The sequence below is a fragment of the Elaeis guineensis genome, chromosome 10, assembly GCF_000442705.2.
Source record: "Elaeis guineensis isolate ETL-2024a chromosome 10, EG11, whole genome shotgun sequence".
NCBI lineage: Eukaryota > Viridiplantae > Streptophyta > Magnoliopsida > Arecales > Arecaceae > Elaeis > Elaeis guineensis.
Window position 1 is genome coordinate 24,133,391 of NC_026002.2, and position 22,361 is coordinate 24,155,751.

At 36.4% G+C, this 22,361-nt stretch overlaps 1 protein-coding gene across 7 annotated transcripts; it reads right to left on the bottom strand.

Moving 5' to 3' along the window:
• Positions 1 to 713: 713 nt before the first annotated feature.
• On the bottom strand, positions 714 to 17,228 carry LOC105059864 (protein NARROW LEAF 1). 7 transcript variants are annotated; one of them, XM_010943340.4, is made up of 9 exons: positions 16,923 to 17,228; positions 15,880 to 15,946; positions 15,701 to 15,745; positions 15,509 to 15,557; positions 14,808 to 15,385; positions 14,480 to 14,623; positions 2,752 to 2,992; positions 1,756 to 2,256; positions 714 to 1,626 (listed from the first exon to the last, which is right to left on the bottom strand). In XM_010943340.4, exons 5-9 carry the CDS (start codon positions 15,294 to 15,296, stop codon positions 1,199 to 1,201), a joined length of 1,803 nt encoding a protein of 600 aa, XP_010941642.1. In that variant the 5' UTR covers positions 15,297 to 15,385; positions 15,509 to 15,557; positions 15,701 to 15,745; positions 15,880 to 15,946; positions 16,923 to 17,228; the 3' UTR covers positions 714 to 1,198. The 7 variants fall into 7 exon arrangements, with proteins under 7 accessions (XP_010941642.1, XP_010941638.1, XP_010941641.1 ...); XM_010943336.4 differs by having other exon boundaries at positions 15,691 to 15,745; XM_010943339.4 differs by lacking the exon at positions 15,509 to 15,557.
• Between the last annotated feature and the right edge of the window lie 5,133 nt (positions 17,229 to 22,361).

Consider the following 22,361-nt stretch of genomic DNA (forward strand, 5'->3'; position numbering starts at 1 on the left):
GAGACTACCCAGCTGGTGTAGATGCCAATGAGAAGCCATGGAAACAATCATATACCTTAACAGATGAGAGAACTATGAAATGAACGAGCAAGCCAGTGTAATTTCTGATGAGAAGTCATGAAAACAACTTGCAGCAAGTTCAAAGAATATTGCTATACTTGCATCCATGAACAGTAAGTGCAGGAGAACGCTGATTTGGCTCTGTCCAAATTCTCTTAATCTACCTGAACCAGACAAGCTAGCTCTATATCTTAAAGTACGCGAAACCCAGACACCTATACTTTCACCCATCTACAGAACTTCTAAGTTACCATTTGCAACTGAAAATCATTATTTTTATTGTTCTAAATCAAAAATCATTGGTGCTTAGAATTAACATGTCATTTATGTATCTAATTAAATATGAAGAAATTTTAAATATTTCTTCTGAATTTGAGAAGCAAGTTATTTCATCATACAAAGAAAGAACAGCACATTCTCTGTTTTTCTAGGATAAAATGGAAGATACATCACCGATTCTTGTCTGAGTTCTTTTTTTTTTTTATGGGCCCACGGTATTTGAATCTGAGATGAATTTCCAAAGTACAAATTATGGTGTAACACAAGTGATATGTCGAGAAAACCCTTATATAAATCTAGATTTCCAACCTAAGTATGTATGTTAGATAAACTCTCTAGATATTTTCCAAGGATATAAACAGATTTTTGGACCATAGAGCAAATAAGAATATAATATTGAATGATATTTCATGTTTTAGAAGAAAGAACATGAACCAAACTAAAAATTCATCTAATAATAACTTAAATACAAAATGGAGCTTGAGCTAACAGAGCGCGGCAATAATATACCATAAACACTTCTTCCATATAACCGAGGACCAATGCATCTGTAAATCACTTGGGCATGCAAAACCACTGACTGGTTGAATATCCAACTTTTAAACTCAGCACAGTGCCATTTCACAACTTATAAACATGATGATCACCAAAGAAAAATAATTAGTTCTCAAATGCAGGCCATTCATTAGTTCTGTGTAAGCCAGTGAGTTAAACCCTACTTGAACTGATCATGCAGAATCTCCTTCAAAATTCATAACTATGCCTGCATAATGATGCATCTTCATGTAGTAAAAAATTCCTGCTCAACACTGTTGCCAACTATAGGGCAGCTATTGAATTTTTTGATTGAAAAATCCTTTCATTTTGGCAAATCTAAGCTCAATGTTGGATCTGAACGGGGTCTTTTAGGTTCTCGATCCCCCAAATGTAGAGAAACAGAAAGATCTTCATCAGTAGAATTTCTTAGTTCGGAGAGATTTTTCAGTTCTGGATTGTTCTCCTGGTTGCGATGCATAGGGGACATGCTGATGAAATTTGAAATGAATTGGTGCTCTTCAACATTATTTGCGGCCTCCCTTGTATCCACTGGAAACTCACCATGTGTAAATGGTGGATTCATTGCTGAGCCAGAAGCACCTTCATGAGGGAACTGTTGAATGTTAAGACCTAAAGGTTCATAAATCTCATCAACCTTTTCGTTTGGAATGGTGCCTACGGTAGGAGATGACTCCCCAACTGCAGAATTAACTGCTGCAGCTAAAGCAATTCTTTGGTCCTGCAGTGCATCTTGCATCACAAAATTTAAAAAAAAAAAAAAGATTAAACATTTCACAGGAGAAAAAAAAAATAAAGGACAGCATCACAATGTAATATGAAATCTTTTACAGCTTGGAAGAAAGATAGAAAGCTAGAAACCTTGGAGTCCTTCACTGGTTGTAATAAGATCAAGTTCCAAAAGATCAAGAAGGCGACCCAGATCAACCCCACTTGTCCAATTCTCTGGACCCTGGCCACTTTTAAGTTTTAACCTTCCACGGTTAGCTGTCCCACCCCATATAATTCCTATAGGCTGCGGCTTCTCACCATCTTGGCCCGTCAAAATAATGAGGCTCCCGCTATCACCTTCCAGATCAAATGTTTGTTGGTTCTCCCCCACAACAAGAAAATCAGTGAAGAAGCATATTCCTTTCTCATCATTGTACTCCAGAGCATAAGCCATTACAGTTCCAGTTGTCAAACCAGAACTCCTTCCAACCTTCACCACTTGTCTCCCGATAAGGCTATTGATTGGTGATTGCAAATCTATAATCTTAACATCTCCAATCTCACCCACACCCTTCACTAAAGTGGTGACATTGGACATGTCAAAGTCATCAGTAAAAGGGATAAATGCCCCATCAGCTCGCACAAAAGTCTCTGCAGGTGCATCAGAAGGTAAGAGGTATGTTTGGGAATTAGAATGCCATTGAACAATCAAGCACATAAACTCAGTGACAGAAGTTATTACAAAAGAATGTGCTTGGTTATGCCAGCCTAAATGCTAATGGTTAACATCCGCTGAAGTTAACACCACTAAGTTCACTTTCTAAATAATTGGTCTAAAGATCACATTTGCATCGAATGGTCTTTACATCACTGTAAAGAAAATCTACTAGATCAATGCATACGCATGGTAAAAGAAATGCATGATCTAGATGTCAAAATCATCTGTACAGTTTTTTAACAAGAATGGTAGGAACATGAACAAGCATCAAGCAGAATCAGACTAAAATTTTTTGTTTATGCTCTAGCAAGCTCTAGGGATATATTTGTTTCATATTAGACTAAAACTCCCATAAAAGACCTATTTATTTATGAATAAATAAATCCATATAATAAGATTATAACAAAAATAATCTGGAATTCTGTTACCTGGGTTTGTTCCAGCATAGATCCCATACCAAACATCGTCTGTGATAAAGGATGTTGCCCTTTCAACAGCACCCAGATAAACTCCAGGCCCAAGGTTGGGCGGCAAAGGATGAAACATCTTCTGGTTAGGGTAATCCAAATCAACAGCAACATGCCGATTTGTGAGGAAACCAACTAGTTTGTTTCCTGAGCGACTTTTCACGATGGCCCCTAGGGTTCCATATGTCTCTTGGCTTGCCACCTGACCACGACAGTGGAGTCATAACAACTGAAGAGGTCACATTAAATAAGTATATAAGGAGAGCAAAAGTAACTTAACACATGAGCAGAAGATGCCTGATGGTGGAGATTGCAACTGCATCGAACAATTCAACTGACACTACTATGGCTATTTTATACACAAAGTGGAACAATATTTCATCCTCAGATAGACATTTGGCCAAGAATTCAAGAACAAAAATAAAAGAAATGACTGCATGTCAATAATTAGAAACACAAGTTACATAATGACCAGCAAATAATTTATTAATCAAATGCAACTAATTGAACTTGCACCAGAGGATTCTCTTCTTCATGGGGCAACTTTAGTGTAAAGAGAAAATGTGTTTATTTTTTTATTCATGAGTCATGAACAATGTCCAGGATCCATTCTTGGCAGTTCAATAGACTTGAATCATTTGGGGAATCATTGTGGCCTTTGCATGGCTGCAGTTACAAGGCAGTTAAGAACCTAGTTGCCAATCACAACTTTGAAGGTCCTCTTGTTTGCAGCTGAAAAGTTTTATTAATCAAAAGAAAATCTGCTATGATACATGAAGTGTCAATGACATGATTGTTGATGGCAAAGAAAATTAGGGAAAACTTTTTCCTATAAACGATGTTGTTTGGAGGAATCCTGGCCAAATTATGAACTAAAAACAATGCAAAGCAACAGCAATAGTGGGTAACGCTCAGAGTGCACCATCAGGAAGCGCCTATACCCATGCCTTCACATAAAGTACATAAAGGTGAATTCTTAGTTTAGATTGAGGATTTAAGTATCAACCCATACCACCCAGTGTGGATGTACCATACTGACTCAGTATTGCACTAATATGATGCAGCGGCTCAGAAAACCCCTGCACCAACACATGGTAAGGGTGCTCTGCGAACTCCAACAATGTATCATGCATCGGTAAGGGGGCATACTGCACCATACTAACCCGCACCAGTAAGGTCCAGACATGAGGTCTAATATCAAGACTTAAAACCAATGTCCGCTGTACCGGTACCAGACCCCATACCGGTGGCGTACCATACCATACCGACAAACGGTATGCTTCGACGTACCGGTTCGGTATCGGTATAATTTTTTTTTTGTTTCTTTTTTTTTTGAATGTTCAAGTTATTAATTCATAAATACAACCCCAAAATTATATTATATTGCATATTATTGACATATTTGGATTCAATTTTTAAGTTCGGTAGCGGTACAGGAACTCTTGATCCAAAATTTCAAATATATATTTATTTACATTATTTACAACTATATCATCCTAAAATTAAAAAAAAATATATATATATAAATGTACATTAAAATGTATCTAAATTTTTAAAGTACAAAGCACAAAAAATGATATACTAACCTCAAGATCTGCTCTACATCTAATTTTTTGTCGAATGTTTGTAATGCTCGTAGATATCTGGATCATTAGCATAATCTGGAAGAACATCAGTCCCACTCTCTAACCAAGATGCACTATACTCTTGAATATTCATCCCATAAGGCATCCTCTCTGAATTATAAGACATTTCATATCTCTCACTCAAACTCTGACTCTGAGAAGTATCCTCAGGATGATGGTATGGCTGTGGAGGAGTCCATCCGAATATGTCGGTAGTAAAATCTGATCCGTAAGATGCTCCAAGCTGCATAGGGTAATAACCACTAGAAGACGATATCTCGAATGCACCATATCCATATGGATCATAAGGTGGCTGCGGATAATAGGATCCATAATGCGAGGATGATCCAGATACATCCATGGATCTTACTCCACATGCAAGATCGTCTGCAGCTGCATCGTATGCTGGACGACCTCTAGGAGCCCATCGTTTATATGAAATCGGCTCCTCACAGTCTCTACCAACTCGTCCACCATGGTCCCTATCTTGTATGGCATGTGTAAACTGAAACTCACTGGTGAATTGAATATCACCCTGCGGTTGTATCTCATAAACAGTGATATCTTATCCTCCAGTTCCTTCCTGATCATCAAATCCATGACTACTACCAGTATCATCATCACTCTCTCTGATCTCCGAATCTAAACCAGATTACTTCTGTACTCTCGAGAGTGGCACACGTGCAATTATCTTTTCTTTTTTCCCTTTGTGCTCCTCTGTGACTGAGTTTCATGTGATTGAGAGGATGAATGTCTTCTTGCTGACTGTCGACCTCGTCTAAACATCTGTCACTCGAATATCTGTGAAGATGTATCGGACATCAAGTCATATGGTGAATGAGTCCTCTGTCCCCTTAGGCTGTGGCTGATCAGCTGAAACCTTATGTGGAATATTTCTTTCTGCCCATTGCCCTGGATCCACCCTGATCTCCCTAGCTACCACACTGGCTGGTCGTGGAGAGGACCTCCGTTCATCAAGCTCTAACTCCTGCTGCTGATCTGCAAGCCATCCGATGATCGGATCGTCATCCTCGTCAGCATAATCATCTAGTGTCGAATCAGTGTACTTCAGTTGTACTTCCTCCTGAATGCATTTTAGCCTCAACCTCAGCTTATAGTGAATATATACAAGATTATTGAGACATTTTTGTGTCAAATGATTTCTCTGTTTGCTGTGAATAAGGACGAAAGTCGACCAATTGCACTCACAGCCACTAGCAGAGACCGTCTGCGAAAAATACAGACAGCTACACCTCTCAAATATTCTGCAGACATTCCAAAATGAATCCACCATTCAGCTGTAAAAACAAAATTACATATCAAATTTTATGATATTATTAAGCAAAATTACATATCTATACTACTCATTATTGATATGTAATTTATCTAGATTCATCTGCTTTTTGCTTACGACAGCTGATGGGACTTCAAAGCTATCTAATCCCTCTCTAAACTATTTTATCTTTTAAAAAATATATTTATTAAATTTATAAATATATCGTTGAGTACAGATAGAATTCAGTTGAATAATCACATCTGTTTTAAACTAGTATACCTCTTGCAGATACAACGATGCGATTTTTTGATCGAACACCGTCTTATATATCACATTACGAAGAGCAGCAAGAAGCTCATTATCCATATCTATCTCAGAAATGGTATACTGAAATCTCGGATTCAAATAATAAGCTGCAGATACATTTCACAATTGATTAAGTACACTTTTACAAATATAAAAAAAAATATTTTAAAATATTTTTGAATCCATGCTTACCGACTAGATGCAAATCTCTACCCATCTGATAGTCCCAATGATGCTCAATGATGTTAATGAATTCTTGAGCATGCTTCGGATCATTCTCACTGATCTGTTTCTTTACCCTCTCCATCATGTAATATAAGAAGCCCATTTGAGGGTATCATTCACTGTCCACAGTGCAAAGCACCTCATATAATAGCTTAATAGCCTTCACTACCTTCTCAGTCCGCTGCCAGAATAACTGACTCGTCATCAAGTTCTCCACATGACTTCCATCAATGCCGGCCCTTGCATATCTACTCTCCTGCCACTCAGCACTGACAAACATCTGACGTAAGACTACTTTCTTCTGAAGAAGACTATCAAGTGCTATGTAATTGATAGCAAATCGTGTAATATTCGATCTTAAGATCTCCCTCCAGTATACGTCCGCATCAATGAAAGAACTCATGTGTGATTGTAGATGAATCTAGTAATAGTCTGGGCAATCTCCGTTACCTGTTGCACCCTACGAATCTTCTCAATATCCATCAATATAAGATCAATGCAATGTGCAGCACATGGGGTCCAGTATATCTACGGTTGCTGCTCCATCAGCAACTCTCCGATAGTCTTATATTGTGGTCTATTATCTGTGATGACCTGCACGACATACTGCTCACCCACTGAATCAATCACCTCCTTCATCAGACTAAGGATATGTGGCATCGTGCATCTTATCTGAAGCATCAATTGATATGTGAAAAAATATTTTTCCATCACAGTACGTCAAAAAATTAATGATGCTGTCTAGTAGGACCGGTCCAACCATCACACATCACTGTCAGTCCGTATGTAGGTCATTTATTCTTGTAAGAAGTAATCCATCTCTGCAGATCCTCCTTGTTACTGTCAAGAAGCTGATAATAGATGTCCTTAGGTCCTGACGGATCTACACCCTGACCAACAGCCTCTATAGCTGAAATGACAAATCGATAGTAAAAATTGATTGCTGTATTTGCTGGAATATGACTGAAATGAAACCATATCCAATAGCTCGCCACATATCCTTCTTATCTTTTTCACCATAGTATCAATCCTCTGTTGCTTTGAATCCTTACTGGGCAAAGCATGCTGATCCAAATCATAGATGGTGGCTCCTGCTTGAATATCTCTGGAGGACCTCTTATTGTCAAAAGCTCCCAACAAAAATGATATGCTGTGTCTGCTCCCCCTACCATCAGGCTCTCTGACTAATGTAGTCCTCCTGAAATCAAATTCTCTCCCACTGATCGCTGATCCAGACCCCGATTCATAGCATGATGGTCCAAATCACTCTCTATACCGAGCCATCTCTTCCTATCGGTACTGATCAGCCAAGCTCACCTAAATGACAACCTCAATCTGTGCCTCATCATCTGGAGCGAAAGCCTCCTCTGACTCTCTAAAGTGATAAGAAGGTGGCTCTGCAGCTCGACAGTCCACTTCTGTCTTTTTCTGCTTTGTCCTTTCCTTCGCTGCTTTCGAATCAGCAAAATACTTTTTCATCAACTGTCAGACCTCTTACGAATATTTTCGACATATGGACACATCAGGATAACCACCAGTCATGTGTTGCTTCAACCTAATCACCCCTCCTTCCTTGAACTCTATATTGTACCATTTGCATCTCCAATGATGCCAAATCAAGAACATCTCGCCATGATCCCAACTAATGTTACACTCTGAATCTTTGTTCTTACTTATTGCTGCAAGTATAACAAAATACAACAGTTTAATAATTATTAAAAAATATTATATATAAAATAAAAATTCATAAATTCAAAAAAATATGTTATATGTTTCAAATAATATTTTTGAATTAACTATAATATAACACTAATTTTACATATTTTTTATTTGATAATATTTTTTATTATTTAAATAATTACAAAAATATTTTTAATTTCAAAAATTTAAAAAAAATCCGAGCTTAGATTCAAATATTTCAATTGCTTGAATCATTCTAAACATCATTCTTAATTTCAAAAAAAACTTTAATTTTTTATTTTTTAATTTATTTTTTTAATAATATTTTTATGAATAAATATATATTAAAAATATATAATTAATTAAAGTCAATGAACGTCATGCTCTAAATTTTTTTTCTTACAAATATCTGCAAGTATAACAAAACACAGTAGTTTAATGATTATTAAAAAAATTATATATAAATTCAAAAAAATTCAATAATAATTTTAAAACTAATAAATTCAAAAAAAATATGTTATATGCTTCAAATAATATTTTTGTATTAACTAAAATATAACACTATTTTTACATATTTTTTTATTTGATAATATTTTTTTATTATTTAAATAATTATAAAAATATTTTTTAATTTCAAATATTTCAAAAAAAATCGAGGTTAGATTTAAGTAACTTGAATCATTCTAAACATGATTCTAAAACTCTGATTTTTTATATCTTTAAATTTATTTTTTTAATAATTTTTTATGAATAAATATATATAAATATTTAAAAAATATATAATTAATAAAAATTAACGATTTTAGTGTCATCATGTAGATCTTCCAAAGATCTATCACATATAATTAAATCATACCAAAATCATAAAATTTTGACATGATTTCCTCTTATTTTCATACTTCCTCATTCTTATCTTTTTTTAACAAAAACATAAAAAATAAAATATTTACTAAAAGAAGAACACATTACCTTACTTTCGATCAAAAATCAGCGTCTCTTCGAACCAGTGCTACAATTTGACGGAATTTTTTTTTCTTATTTCTTCGACGTCTCGACGGTCTCATTGAGTCTGAGAGCCTCGGGAGTTCTCTGAAAGCTCTCGAGCTTCTCAGAGAAACAACCCACCTGGGCTGTCACTAAAAGACAGCCCAAACCCAACTCCTCCCCTTTTTTTCACATGGGGAGTCGGTATGGTTCGGTTCAAGACGAACCGAACCGAACGGTTCGGTGCGATTCGAAGTAGTTTTTTGAAAAAACCAGCCAATCCGATTCGATACGCCCCGTACCGGCCGGTTTGGCCTGATACGGTGAACCCTGCTTAAAACAATGGTCCAGATGCTTCGAAAATCATGCTTATCCATTTGCAGCAATATCAGGCACTTACCAAGAGTAGAGATGGTAACAGGTCGGGTATGGATCAAGTCGGCCGCTCATACCTGTACTCGCCCCGCAAGTAAAAACCTCGTACCCATCCCGACCCGACCCGACCCAAATGTTCTATTTCTTAGCAGTACTACATGTATCATGCTATAGCAAGGAAACCAGCACCTAGTATGCCTCCCAAACCGACAAGATACCAGTTGGTTACCAATAACATTACTGAAACCAATACTTAAAACCTTGAAAAGAGCAGTTGCAAATCATTGACGTTGCATGTGGTGATCCAGCGAATTCGAATTCAAGAGTGGTGCTGCTCATGAAGTTAAGTGGCAATGTAGATAATAATGTGATGACTATGTAAAATTGTTCGATTATAAGGCCAACATATCAGTTCACAAGCTAGAAATGAAGTAGATCGATGCTGCCAAAAATAAATTAAGGTCATTGGATTCATCAAAGGGCTTTGACTGGATGCAGCTTTGGAACCAGGGGTGCAAGTTTCATGCAGGGTCAAGTCTAGGCATGTACATTGCCATATCCCACTCAAACTGGTTTCAGAGCCGAAATTATAAGAAAATGGAGATTTATTTACTCGTCAAGTAACAACTACAAACTCAGCTAGGCTACCAAATTTATGAGGAAGATTCAATATGCCATACACTTTTTGCTAGGATCTGATGTTAGTAGAGACAGGTTTATTCAGACCACATTTGATCTTACAAGGGTAGAATGGGATTGAGTGAAAAGAATCTCATTTGACCAAGGAGGCAAGCATATGCCTCCTCCCTTTTCTCAAATGTGTTGTGTCCATGCACTGCCTTCTTAAAAGTTGAAGTGCCCACACTTATTCTAGTAGCCATTTGCTTATTGACATGGGCAAGTTATTGCTGACACAACTTTTTAAATGGATTATAACCTTCTTTGGCATTGCTTTTGGAGAGCCAAAAAATGCTCCTTGAAGAGCCGGAAGCTCTTTTGATGATTTTGAGATGTTTGGTCTAAATTTTGGAGCTGAAAAGGTTGAAAAGATCTACTAAGGAAAAACTCCAATTTGGGGCTTTATACAGAAAGCTCTACTTGAGATACGTCAAGAAGCTATTTTTTAGACAAAAGACTCGGGTTCAAGTCCAGCTAATGAAATTTTTTAAATATAATTTAGGATAATATATGAGTTCACAATACTTTATAATAATAGTTTTTGATAGTACAATATAATAACAATATCACAGTATGCCGAACCGTCCAGTTCACCCTATACTGAATCAAATTGATGCGGGACTGGATTGGTTCAGCCCTTTTTCAAAAACCCATCCAAACCGCTCCGAACCAGCCAAACCGAGTGGTTTGGATAGGTACTGGGCAGTTCAGCCCAATTCGGAGTGGTTCAGCCCATCACTCAATTATTTGAGTGATGGGAAGAAGCTTAAGAAGGCTCACTCCAAAGCCTTCTCAAGCAAAAATGAGCTAATTCCCTCAAAATCTCCACCCCCGCCCCTCGGAAGGGAAAAACAGCCGAAAAACGAAGGAAAACACTGGATTCAAGATATGTAAGCTCCTCCCCCCTCTCCCTCACCTCCCTTCCTCTAGAGAAAAAGTCCTCTAGAGAGATTTCACTAGGTATGGCAATAGGAAGAAGTCCTCTAGAGAGATTCCACCAGGAGCCACCATCTATGACTTGGATCTATCACCTTCCCTAGGCTAGCATAAGGCTGTCCTTACATGTCAGACTCAGATCCACGTCGCATGTGTGATTATTACCCCTATCTTTTGGATGGAGCGAAATTGAAATTCTGTGTGAAAAATGTTAGTCAAAACGAAAAAGTAGAAATTTATGGACGGTCCTTTGTACTAGAGGCTACCTTTACACAAATAAAGCATGAGGCTTTCTCTAGAGCACAGGCCATTCCCCAAGAGAACCCAAACGTGGCCACGAAATGAGCTTGAAGCTTCTTATAGAGAAGTCCTACCAAAAAAACCTTTTTGTTGAAGCTAGCAAAAAGGTGGCGGATTTCCTCTTCGGGCTTTTGGATATGCCGGTAGGTACCATCATAAAACTCCGGACCAAGGAACGCGTGGTAAGTTCCATTGCTAACATCTACCAGAGCATAGGGAGATTGGACAATACCTACCTGCAGACCACCCATGATAAGAACTTACTCCTCGACCATACAGTATTGTTGCCATCAAACTCTCACCCTATGCTTCTCCTAGAGTCCTCAGCAGCTGACAGGTATTATAGCTGTTATGAGTGCAACTTTGATTCTGCTCATTACTTTACGGATGCTATCGGGACTCCTTGTCCGTCCAACAAGGATTCAATGATAGAAGAGGTGCACTACGTGGATTCCAAGTCTGGGAAGGTTGAAGCTAACAATGGTGGAGGTGGGTTTGTTAATGGTATCGTGACTTATACTATTAAATGACAAGAAAAAGGATTATGCAAATGAACCAAACATTTATGAGAAACATCGACACTCAACGAGATTCTAGATCTCAGTATGCATACTTTAAATATATGCAATTGATTGGATCATTTTATGTTTTATATCTTATTAATTTATTTGAGCATATTAGGTTTCAATAATACCTAGTCCTTGTAAGACTGCCCTTAGGCTAGTCCTTGTAACTTGCAAGGCTTTTTTTTTTAACCATCATGCCAGATTCATGTCCATATCACGTGCAATGAAGGATGTATCGAAATGATAGAAACATCAAATAATATCAACAAACATCTATTTGAACTTAAAATCATTCAAGAACCAAAAAAGATTGATTAGAGATCTTAAAAACCAAAAAGGATTGAAAAAACAAAACAAAAAAAATTGACATGCCGATTTGAAACCAGCACGTCCAATCGTATCAAACTAGTCGCCAACTGGTATAGATCCTGGTATCTGTTCAACGATCCTAAAACAATATAATATAATATTATAATATACTATATTATAACAAAAATAAATTATCATCATCATTATTATATTCTAATAAGCATATTATAATATCATAACATTGTTATATTATAAAAATATTACAAATTAGTACTTATATAATATATAAAAAATTGATAAATTTAAAATATCTATCAGTTATTATACTTTTTAAATATCAATAAAATAATTTATAAATTAGGAATACTAATACAAACAAACAGTTGAAAGCAAGGTGAATGGAACAAAATCGCCCGATTCAGGGCATGCCGAACCATCCGACGCCAGCTAAGATGGTTACAACATTGAAAACAAAACACCGACGAGGATAGGGAGAGGGAGAAGGAAAGAAAGGAAAAGAGAGAAAAAGAGAGGGAAAGGCAAAGGAGGCCACCGGAGGACCGCTGAGGCCTCCAGAGCTCCGCCCTCCTCCAGAGAGGAAAATAGAGAGAGAGAGAGAGAGAGAGGGAGGGAACGAGAAAGAAAGGGCGGGGAGGCTGGCAGTGGCTGTCAGAGGGCCGCAGATGACTGGATCTTCCTCCCCACACTTTTGCAAATTGAAGCAAGGGCGCTCGTCCCTGTTTCGATCCATATGAAGGAAAGGAGGGAGATCCAGCCATTCAAGGACCTCCACAGCCCTCCGACGGCCACCACCAGCCTCCCCACCCTCTCCCTCTCTTTTCCTCTCTCAGTTCTTCCCCTTCCCCACTCCTCTGATCATCCAAGGGCCTCCACGGCCCTTCGACAGCTACCACTGGCCTCCCCACCCTCTCTCTCTTCCTCTCTTCAATTCTCCCTCTCTCCAGCTCGCTCTCTGTACTATGGGATTGCCAACTTCACTGTGCATCACATAAAAAAAAATTATGCCATGAAATCCACAAGATAAATGGATTAAAATCCACAAGATGCAATGCACCTTGGTCAAGAATCTAGGTTAGTGTGGATTATACCAAAAGTGGAAGACATGGATAAGAGAATGATCCATGAGTGCTGAAGTAAACACTTAAGGCATGACAAAGGCCAACAAGTACAGGAATCATTTGATTAGGCAATAGACACGTTCAAGAAGCTAACAATAAGCCCTGAATGAGAAGAAACACGCCCATCAAAGATGAGCAATAGTGGAAACTACTATTAAATAGAATTATTTTAGTGCAGAAGTAACTCTCCAATTAGAACTTGCTAATTCTGGCTGATGAATTTGCTTGTAACCAAGCTTGGAAAGCTCTATGAAATGTCTATAAAATCAAGAAAAGTAGCACAAGGAGAGCTACATCAAGCCAAGCAAATGAGAACAACACTCAATAACAAACTATGAGCACCAACTGCAACAGATGCCATGATAAAGTCTACTGTTTTCAAATCTCAACCGTACAAGATGAGCCTCAAAAGGAACTTTGAAAACCTTCTGTTTCTATAGATATCCACCAAACTTTCCAACAGTAGCCAACACACAAACCACTGGAACTGGCTCCATTGGCCAGTGTAGATATAAGACAAGCACCAGCAAAAAGGATACAAACTTGAGTATGGAAATGAAGATTAATATATACAAAATTCCCAGCAATTTTTCATGAAGATTAGTATATACAAAATTCCCAGCAATTTTTCATGAAGCTAGGAAGGGATATAATATTAACTAAACCAAACAAGAGACGTGATATGCATACGATGAAGTAGCATAGAGTTCAACAAAACTGTTGATGAATGTAACAGCTGATTATATGCATATGATGCAACAGCAGGTGTGCTAAAAATGGCCAAGCATACAGCAATATGAAGACCAAAAGGACTAGTGGAGCAATTCATATAGTAAGCAGTAGTCTACTTTAGGACTAACACCATCGTGCAACCAATAGTGCTTTCAGTCACCTACATGAATCTTTTTTTCTAGATAGCTAAATGACTTCCATGTGCTATAAATATACAACCAATGGACATGGCAATCTAGAAACAAGATTGTAACAGAGTCAGAATGCAACCACAAAGATGACAGGATCATAAGATGAAGATATGAAAAAATTGATTTGAGAATAGTGGAAAATTCTCAAAAGGTAATAGAATGTTTGATGCTTATCAGAACATCTAACCAAACCACCATAAGGAACTCTAATAATATATGTAAAGCAATCTTTAGTTCTCCATTGATATTGCACATGCTTGCAGACATATCAATTCAAACTAATGAATCATACCACCAGGATGCATCACAGATCTTATCAGAATAACACAGCATAAATATAGTAATGTAGATAAAAGTGAGGAAATACCTGAGAACCTGAACCTATGCATGGATCACTTCCACGTAAGCCATCCACAAGCTCATTGTACAGTTGTTCCTTAGGAGTTGGTGCCGGTGCACCATAATAAGAGAATTCCACCACATCTACATCACACCATACACCACCTGGTCCCTATTTATCAAAAAAAAGAATATAGTGAATTTTTCAATAAACAGGAAAAACAAATCTCTGAAACCATAAAGGTATATTATCAAAACCAATTTGATCAAGAGGGCATCACAGTAGTAAAATAACATATCAAAGTACTTCCTATATTAAATGATACAAAATTAGAAAACTACATAGCATCATGTACCTCAAGGGCAGATGGCAGACACTGGTTGTGGTTGAGCCATTTCCTGTGAACTTTTCGTGCAACAAAAACAAGAATTGCTGGTATGTCAGTCAATGTCCCTTTCCTGATTCGAAAGCCAACTGCTGTACCCAGACTATAACGACGCAAGATCTTGCTGTGGAATGCTCTTATAGTCATCAAGTCAAGCAATGTCGTGGCTTGTTGACCATCTGGCAGTCTGCCAAGATGTCCTGGCAGTACTCCTTTCTGAAGGTTTCCAAAGTAATTTGCCCGGCCTTCAGCAGCACCATGCATTAAGGTAGAATTAGGCCAAGAAAAGTATGCAGCACTGCTTTCAGAGTGCTGACCACCTGATGCAATTGGTTGGAGAGGAGATGGACAACAAGAAGGAAGGTAAGGGTGGTTGCATATATTGCTTTCCATATCCAGGGCAGATTCCTCTGTTTGTGATGATCCTGAGTGATGCCCTTGTGTGTCTAAAGGCCTCATGGCGATTTACATACTATCCCACATTAAGCTAATTCCAGAACTCTTAGATATGCTCAGGTAATGGGTCCAATAAAGCAAAACCTGAAAACCTGGAACTCAAATCCCATCAATTTTTCTAAAAACAATTTTAGTGACCAAGAAGAATCCAAAAGGATCTCATTGTTAAAAATGTTGAAAATGAGGAAGATATAGTCTCAGAAAAAGGCAATAACCCCATATAACAAGTTTGTTGGAAATATCCCTTCCACAGAAGAAGTGGCGCTGTAATGAATTTTTCAGGTAAAAAACATGGTGATATTAGTTTTAAGTGTCTTCCAAATAAAACAATAATAAGTCCAGCATCTGCATGCAAAGAAAATTAGATGCAAACAAACTACGAAGAAAAGGTACTTACTATCACGTACATTATGGATGACATATGAGAACTGGGTCACAGTCTAAAGACTCATCTGAAAAACAAACATGTGAGGTGGGTAGAGATGAATATCACTTAGGGCCTCCACTTTCCATTCAAAAGGAAGATGATCAATAAATGCTTATCCAATTCACGAACAAAAGAAGAAAAATGGAAGATAGAGCATACCGTATGGAAGAAATGGCAGTGCACATAGGCCAAGCAAGATCTCAGAATGAAGTAAAAGAGAACAAGGCTACCAATGACAAAAGTGCTAGCTTCAATTATTCATCGAAAAAGAAAACAAGAGTATCTGAAACATACGTCAGAGTACAACTTGAAAGCTAGAGAAATATCTTTCTCTAGCTACTACAAAGGTACTAAAATATGCGCAACACAGAGGGATATGGGAAAAGCATTCAATAAATTTCTTTTGCCAAACCATGGAGTAAAAGGGAAAGACTCAAACATTATAGCCAAAAATGAAATAGTCTGAATAGAAAAAGGCCAAGTCTGTGTCACCCCCTCTCTTCAATGTTTCTATGTCCACAACCTTCAAGTCAAATCAACTTGCACGCAACTTAATCAGAAAGCTAGCTCAAATTAAAAGAAGAGTCCCAGCTAAAAATCTTTTCTGCAATCGGTTAAACAAAAGACTGAAAAATCCCAAATGTATGGTCGGCCTTGAGAACGCTCGAATCCAGAGCAACAGGAAAGAACAATCAGAATCGCGAATTGGTGCTTCATGATGAGTTAAGTAACCCGCTGAAAAAAGAAAAAGAGAGGGGAACATCCATCTAAACTACAAAAAGATCTCCCCTTTCCACCATTTTCATATTTAAACGCAAGCTAGAAATGAGAAAACGAGTAAAAAACACTACGATAACCTTTTTCCCCCCAGTTTTCCCGTATAAATTGCAACTAGAATAGGAAAACCAGATAAATCTGTTCAAAAATCCGAAAACCAAATAATTCCAACCCCAAAGGCAGCATTTTGATACGTTCCAGCAACAGTATACCCAGAAGAAACAAAAAGCAGCGATCAAACTGCAACCCGCCTATTTTCGTCTCCAAAACCCCAAAACTAAGAAACCCAAAACCATCCAAGAAACGAAAATGATCGGAAAAATAGAGCTCCCTCGTCTATAACGAGGGTATTGCCCTCTAAAAAAGTCATTTTTAAGGGGTTGCTGGAAGGAAAGAGGAGGAAGAGGAGTAAGAGAAAGGCTCACCGAGAAATCGGACGCAATGGAGGTATGACCACTAAAGCGATGGCCGGTGCTGGGCTCCAAAGACCGGTCTCGTCGGGGTTCGCAGAGGGATTTCGGAGGCTTTGGGGGACTCTGCCGGCTCGGTGGATGGGAAAAGGGATCGCAGTGTTGGAGATCGGTGGAGAGGGCCAGCTCCTCGGAGGGGAGGTGCTGGGAAGAAGGGAGAAGAGAGGAGGAAGGAGAAGGGGGTTTTTAAAGAGCAACACTGATGGGCCAAAGCCAATGTGCGAAAAGAACAGAGCTTTTTGGTGGAAGCACAGACTGGAGGAGACCACTGTTGCGGATATCAACTATTTATTTTTAAATAGGTATAAAAGAATATCTGTCCAAGAAAAGTTAATAATTTCTAAAATTAAGCCCCACCTTGGATCCTCCACCTATCCTTTCCATGGATGCCAACCAGAACCAAATCCCACCAGCTTGCCCAAGTGGCGAAGGATGGTACCGTTCAAGCAAGTATTTAGTGCTTGGATCATGATTTTTGGATCCGAACCAAATCTTTTTGCTGACCATCTTGATTAGGTCAATTTGAGCCCTTAAAAAAAAAAAAAAAGCATCGAAAGACTATTTAAGATAGGTTAGGACTTAGGGTGAAGCATGATATTGGAACCAACACAAAACGTCATGTGAACAATGGGACTAGGTTGGATTGGATCTGAGTTTGAGCCAAACATTTAGCATTTCTATTATACCTAAAACCATAATTCTTGGTGACCAAAATAAACTCAGTAAATTTTTTTTAAATATTCTAACTTAAACATAAAGTCTCATTTAAACGGAAATACTTATCTAAATATTCTAACTTAAACATAAAGTCTCATTTAAACGGAAATACTTATCATGTGAAACAAAAATCATATGGAGCTGGCACCGTAAAATATCATATAGTGTGGGCTTCATAGTTTGCCATATTTTTCTTAGTATCAATCTTAAAGAATAAGTCTAAAAATAAAAGACTTTTTAAATTAATGAAGTTATTAATCCTGTGATCAAGGCATTCTCATTCTTCCTCATTTTCAGGATATACTTTTTAACGATATATACTATATGACCTATGATACACATTAAATATATAGTCAAGTGATATATACTGTAAGTTTTTTGATACACACCAAGCAATGATGCAATACATACCTACAACTAAATTGATACATAGTTTACCGAACTTAGTATTCACTAGTACATAATATATGACTAGTTGATACACACCTAATAAAATATTCATCCGACGTCCTAATACACAGTTCTAGATAAAGTAATGTATAGTTCTCATAATATAATACTCATCAATACATAGTACATAAGCAAATGATACACACTAGAAAACTTACTGATACATACTATAAACTTTTTTAATACACATCCAGTGATGATATAATACACATCTATAAATAAATTGATACATAATTTACCGAACTTAGTATCCACTAGTATATAGTATATGGTCAGTTAATACAGGTCTAGTAAACTATTCATCCGATGTTCTAATATATACCTCCAGATAAAATGATATACAGTTTTTATGAACTTTTAGATGCGAAGATCTTAAAAAAGAAAAAGGATATGGAAGAGAACAAAGAGATTCGAGGAAGACCTCATGGATAAAAAAAATAATGCATGAAATTTGAAAAAGAAGAAAGAGACTTAGAAGGAAGACCTCATGGATGAAAAAAATGACTTAATGAGAAAGATAGTGGTTGGAGAGACTTGATGAGGAAGAAAGAAGATATGGACGATCAAGGATCTCTATTAGTATATATATATTTTTTATTATTTCAGTTATAGAACCAAGGGACTCCACTAGTAGGAGAAATCTAATCTCTATTTGATTTTTATAATCTCTTTAAGATGCGGAAAAAAAGGAAACATGATATGAAAATAAACCCACCCCATATGATGGCCTATAATGCCTACCCCATATGATTTTTGTTCTGTCATGCGACGGAAGATAATAAATATTATTTATTATGCAAATTTAAGCTAAAATTTTAAAAAGAGATAATTAATAAACTTGAGAATCTTATAAATAGGCATCCATTATAAAATAAATAATGATATCTAAAAATAAGTAAATTAGAGAATGTTAAAGGAGATGAGATTGTCAAGGTGAATGGAGATGGAGTTTAGGCGAGAGTTCGTTAATTCTGTAAATGGAGAAAAATGCTTTAGGAAAACATTGAACGTATTTATATAGAATTTAGTTTCTTAAGTTGAACAGGTTGGCTTTGGGTTAAGACATGCATGTTTTAAGTTGACCAAATTTAGATTGAAGTGACTTAAAAATCTAGTCAGGTCAAATTAGATTGGAAGCTGCAAAGCCCAAATTCTACCATATTTTAAAATGGGTCTATTTTTTTTGACTTTGACTGAACCTTTAAATGCTCAAAAAAAGATGGAACTAAGTTTAATTGGATTGGACTATTGGTCAACCCAACCAATTTGCAGCTCAAGCTAATTGTTGGATTGGAGCATTTGACGGATGGCTAGGATTGAAAAAAGAACAGATGAGATGCACATATGAGAAAATATGGAAATTATATTTGTATATGATCATGATTATGCAAAAAGAGCACATAATAGATGTTCATAATTATATAAGAAAGAATGATCTAGGATAATTATCAGATTCAATACGGATCATCTTGGCTATTAGGATAGGAATATGAGTGAAATCTATCAAATCAAGAGGTTGAATCACTTGTCAAATTTTTGAGAATCATAATTTTCCCATATATACAACGTCCAATTGAGATAATCTTATCTAAAAAAATATGGCATAACTAACAATCAAGTCTAAATTCTATCATTTGGACTTCAAAATAAATCAATCAAATTAAATATTTTTTTTAAAAAAAAATTGACTGATTGTACTTCCTAATCCAAAAAAAAATTAAAGGAAGTAATAGAAAACAAAGTCGATGTAGAAGTCTAATTAAATCTATATCCTATAGGATTTTAATTTTTCTCATTATTATCTTTGCTAGTCATATCCATTTTAGACAAATTGGTCTTGCTTGAATTAAGAAAGAAATCCAATCCGAATTATATAATGGTGGATCTCACTATTATAAATGAAGACTATATATCTTAGTTTATGGTGATCAATGAAAGAAAAGAGAATCTAAACATTTTTTTTTACCATCTTTCTATCTTTTTCTAAATCTTTCAAGATGTTTGAGTCAAGCAAGTTAAGAAATTTTTTTCTTTTTTTTGATTAGATAGAAAATATATTTAAAGTGTAGATATAGTTAAAAAATAAATTACTCAAAAAATATCCATTGTTAGAGTAGAAGAATTACTCAAAAAATATCCATGGTTGGAGTTGTAAGAGTTCCAAATGGCAGGAAAAATAGAGGGCGAATATTCTCTATGAAATCTTGGCCCAAAAGATTAGGAAAATAGGAAAAATATAAAAGATAAATGCTAGACATGCAAGAAGGCTACAATTTTATCCATGGGCCTTTTTTGTTGAAGAGAATTAATAATTGAAAGTTTATTTGCTAATTTAAAACATAGGCTTCTCTAATTTTAGATAATTAATTTTGATATAAAATAGTTTTGAATTTGAGAATTCTAATTCGGAAAAGTTGAAAATTTTTTTATTTTAAGACGAATCCTTTTTCTTCTGTTGGGGGGGGGGGGGCGGGGTGCATGCGTACTGTGAGGCTCACTGCTTCCGAGGTCGGCTATATGAGACAGGCCTCAGCGCCTTTTCTGTTCTATATTGGTATATCTTCTATAATAATAAGAAATAAGCAAAAGACAGTGCAGAGGGGAATTTTAGAAAATCAAATGTTGAAAGTTAAACGGCAAGTGTTTGGTACATGGATATTAAAATAAGTAAAAATGAACAGTTATAACTTTTTAATATGTAATATAAAATTTTAAATTTAAATGGGATTTAAGAAAGTAAGTAAAAATATCAAATTGTAAATCCAGAGAAAGTAAAATTAAAATGAACAATACATAAAATGGCAGTCATAGAAATTTCAAATGCTAGCTAAAACGATAACCAAATAGAATAGTTAAAGTATAAAAAGAAGAAAAATTATGATTGTATCAAATTCAAGCTTCTTGGATCCACTTCATCTATATGTGATTGCACAACATCAATACTTCATCTAACACACTGATTTTTATTAATCTCATGTTGATTTAAAAAACATAGACTATTACTAACACTTATTCAAAAGAAAATGATTCTTCTTAGAAATAAAAATGGCTCTACTCAAGTTTGAATTCAAGACCTTCCATACCAAAAAGAATGCGCGAACCAACTAAGCTAACAACTATTAGTAAGGAAAAATAATGTAGACTTCATAAAAAATTAAAAGTAAAACCAAAAAGACTTGCTAAATGGAATAAAATGGCTATTCAAAATGTGAGTTTTCTTATTACTATAAAAAGGAATGATATGTTAATTTTCTCTCACTATTGATGGGTGGAACTCAATTAAATGAGTACTTAAAGTGAAATAATACGATCAACTTATATGGTACAAGTCTTAGCCAAAAAATAATAATAAAAAATAAAAATACATGTTTAATTAAATTAGGGTTATACATTATTGATTGATGGGTTTAGATGAAGAAATAATGCATAGATCGGATGGATGTGGCATTGGAGAAGGAAGGGAAATGAGAGACACAACATGCACACACATAGATATGCATACATAAATGCATATCTGGTCCGTAGCAGACAAAAAGTTCAAGCAAATGTGTAGCATATTTCATATCTTTTGTAATTGATCAGATGTAGTGCTTTTATATATATATATATATATATATATAATTAATATATATTAACATAATAGCCATCAAATTTTATTAAGAAGAAAGTGAGTATAAAAAAAAAAATCTTCCAAAACATCAACTGAAATTTGAATTTCAAATTTTCCTCGACCACTCCAACAACCAACATTAAATTTTAAAAATTTCTCCCTATAACATTCATTCAAATTTCAAAACAGCCGAATGAAACCATCGACCGTCAAAGATTAAGATGGTAAAAGGATTGGAATGACAAGCAAAGAGAAGAGCATCATCAACCACTACACCAGACGAAGCCGAGATCAGAAGACAGCAACAATCAGGCAAGGGACAGGGGAGAGAGCTGGTCCATCGAAGAGAGGAAGGAAAGCCCGGCCTTCTGTCTTCCAACGCCCATCGGAGGGAAAGATCTATCGCCTATCGAAGCTTGGCAACACCCCGCAAAAATCTCGACAACAATAAAGACAAGAGAGGGAGAGGCCTCAATCGGGTGGGGGGAGGACCCTGCATAACACTGGCAACAGACAGCCAGAGGAGGGGAGGGAGAGCAGGGAGTTTGATGTGGGTTTCAGAGAATGACCCACCGGCAAGGGGTCTCGACAACACCCCATGAAGCCCCGGCATCAAA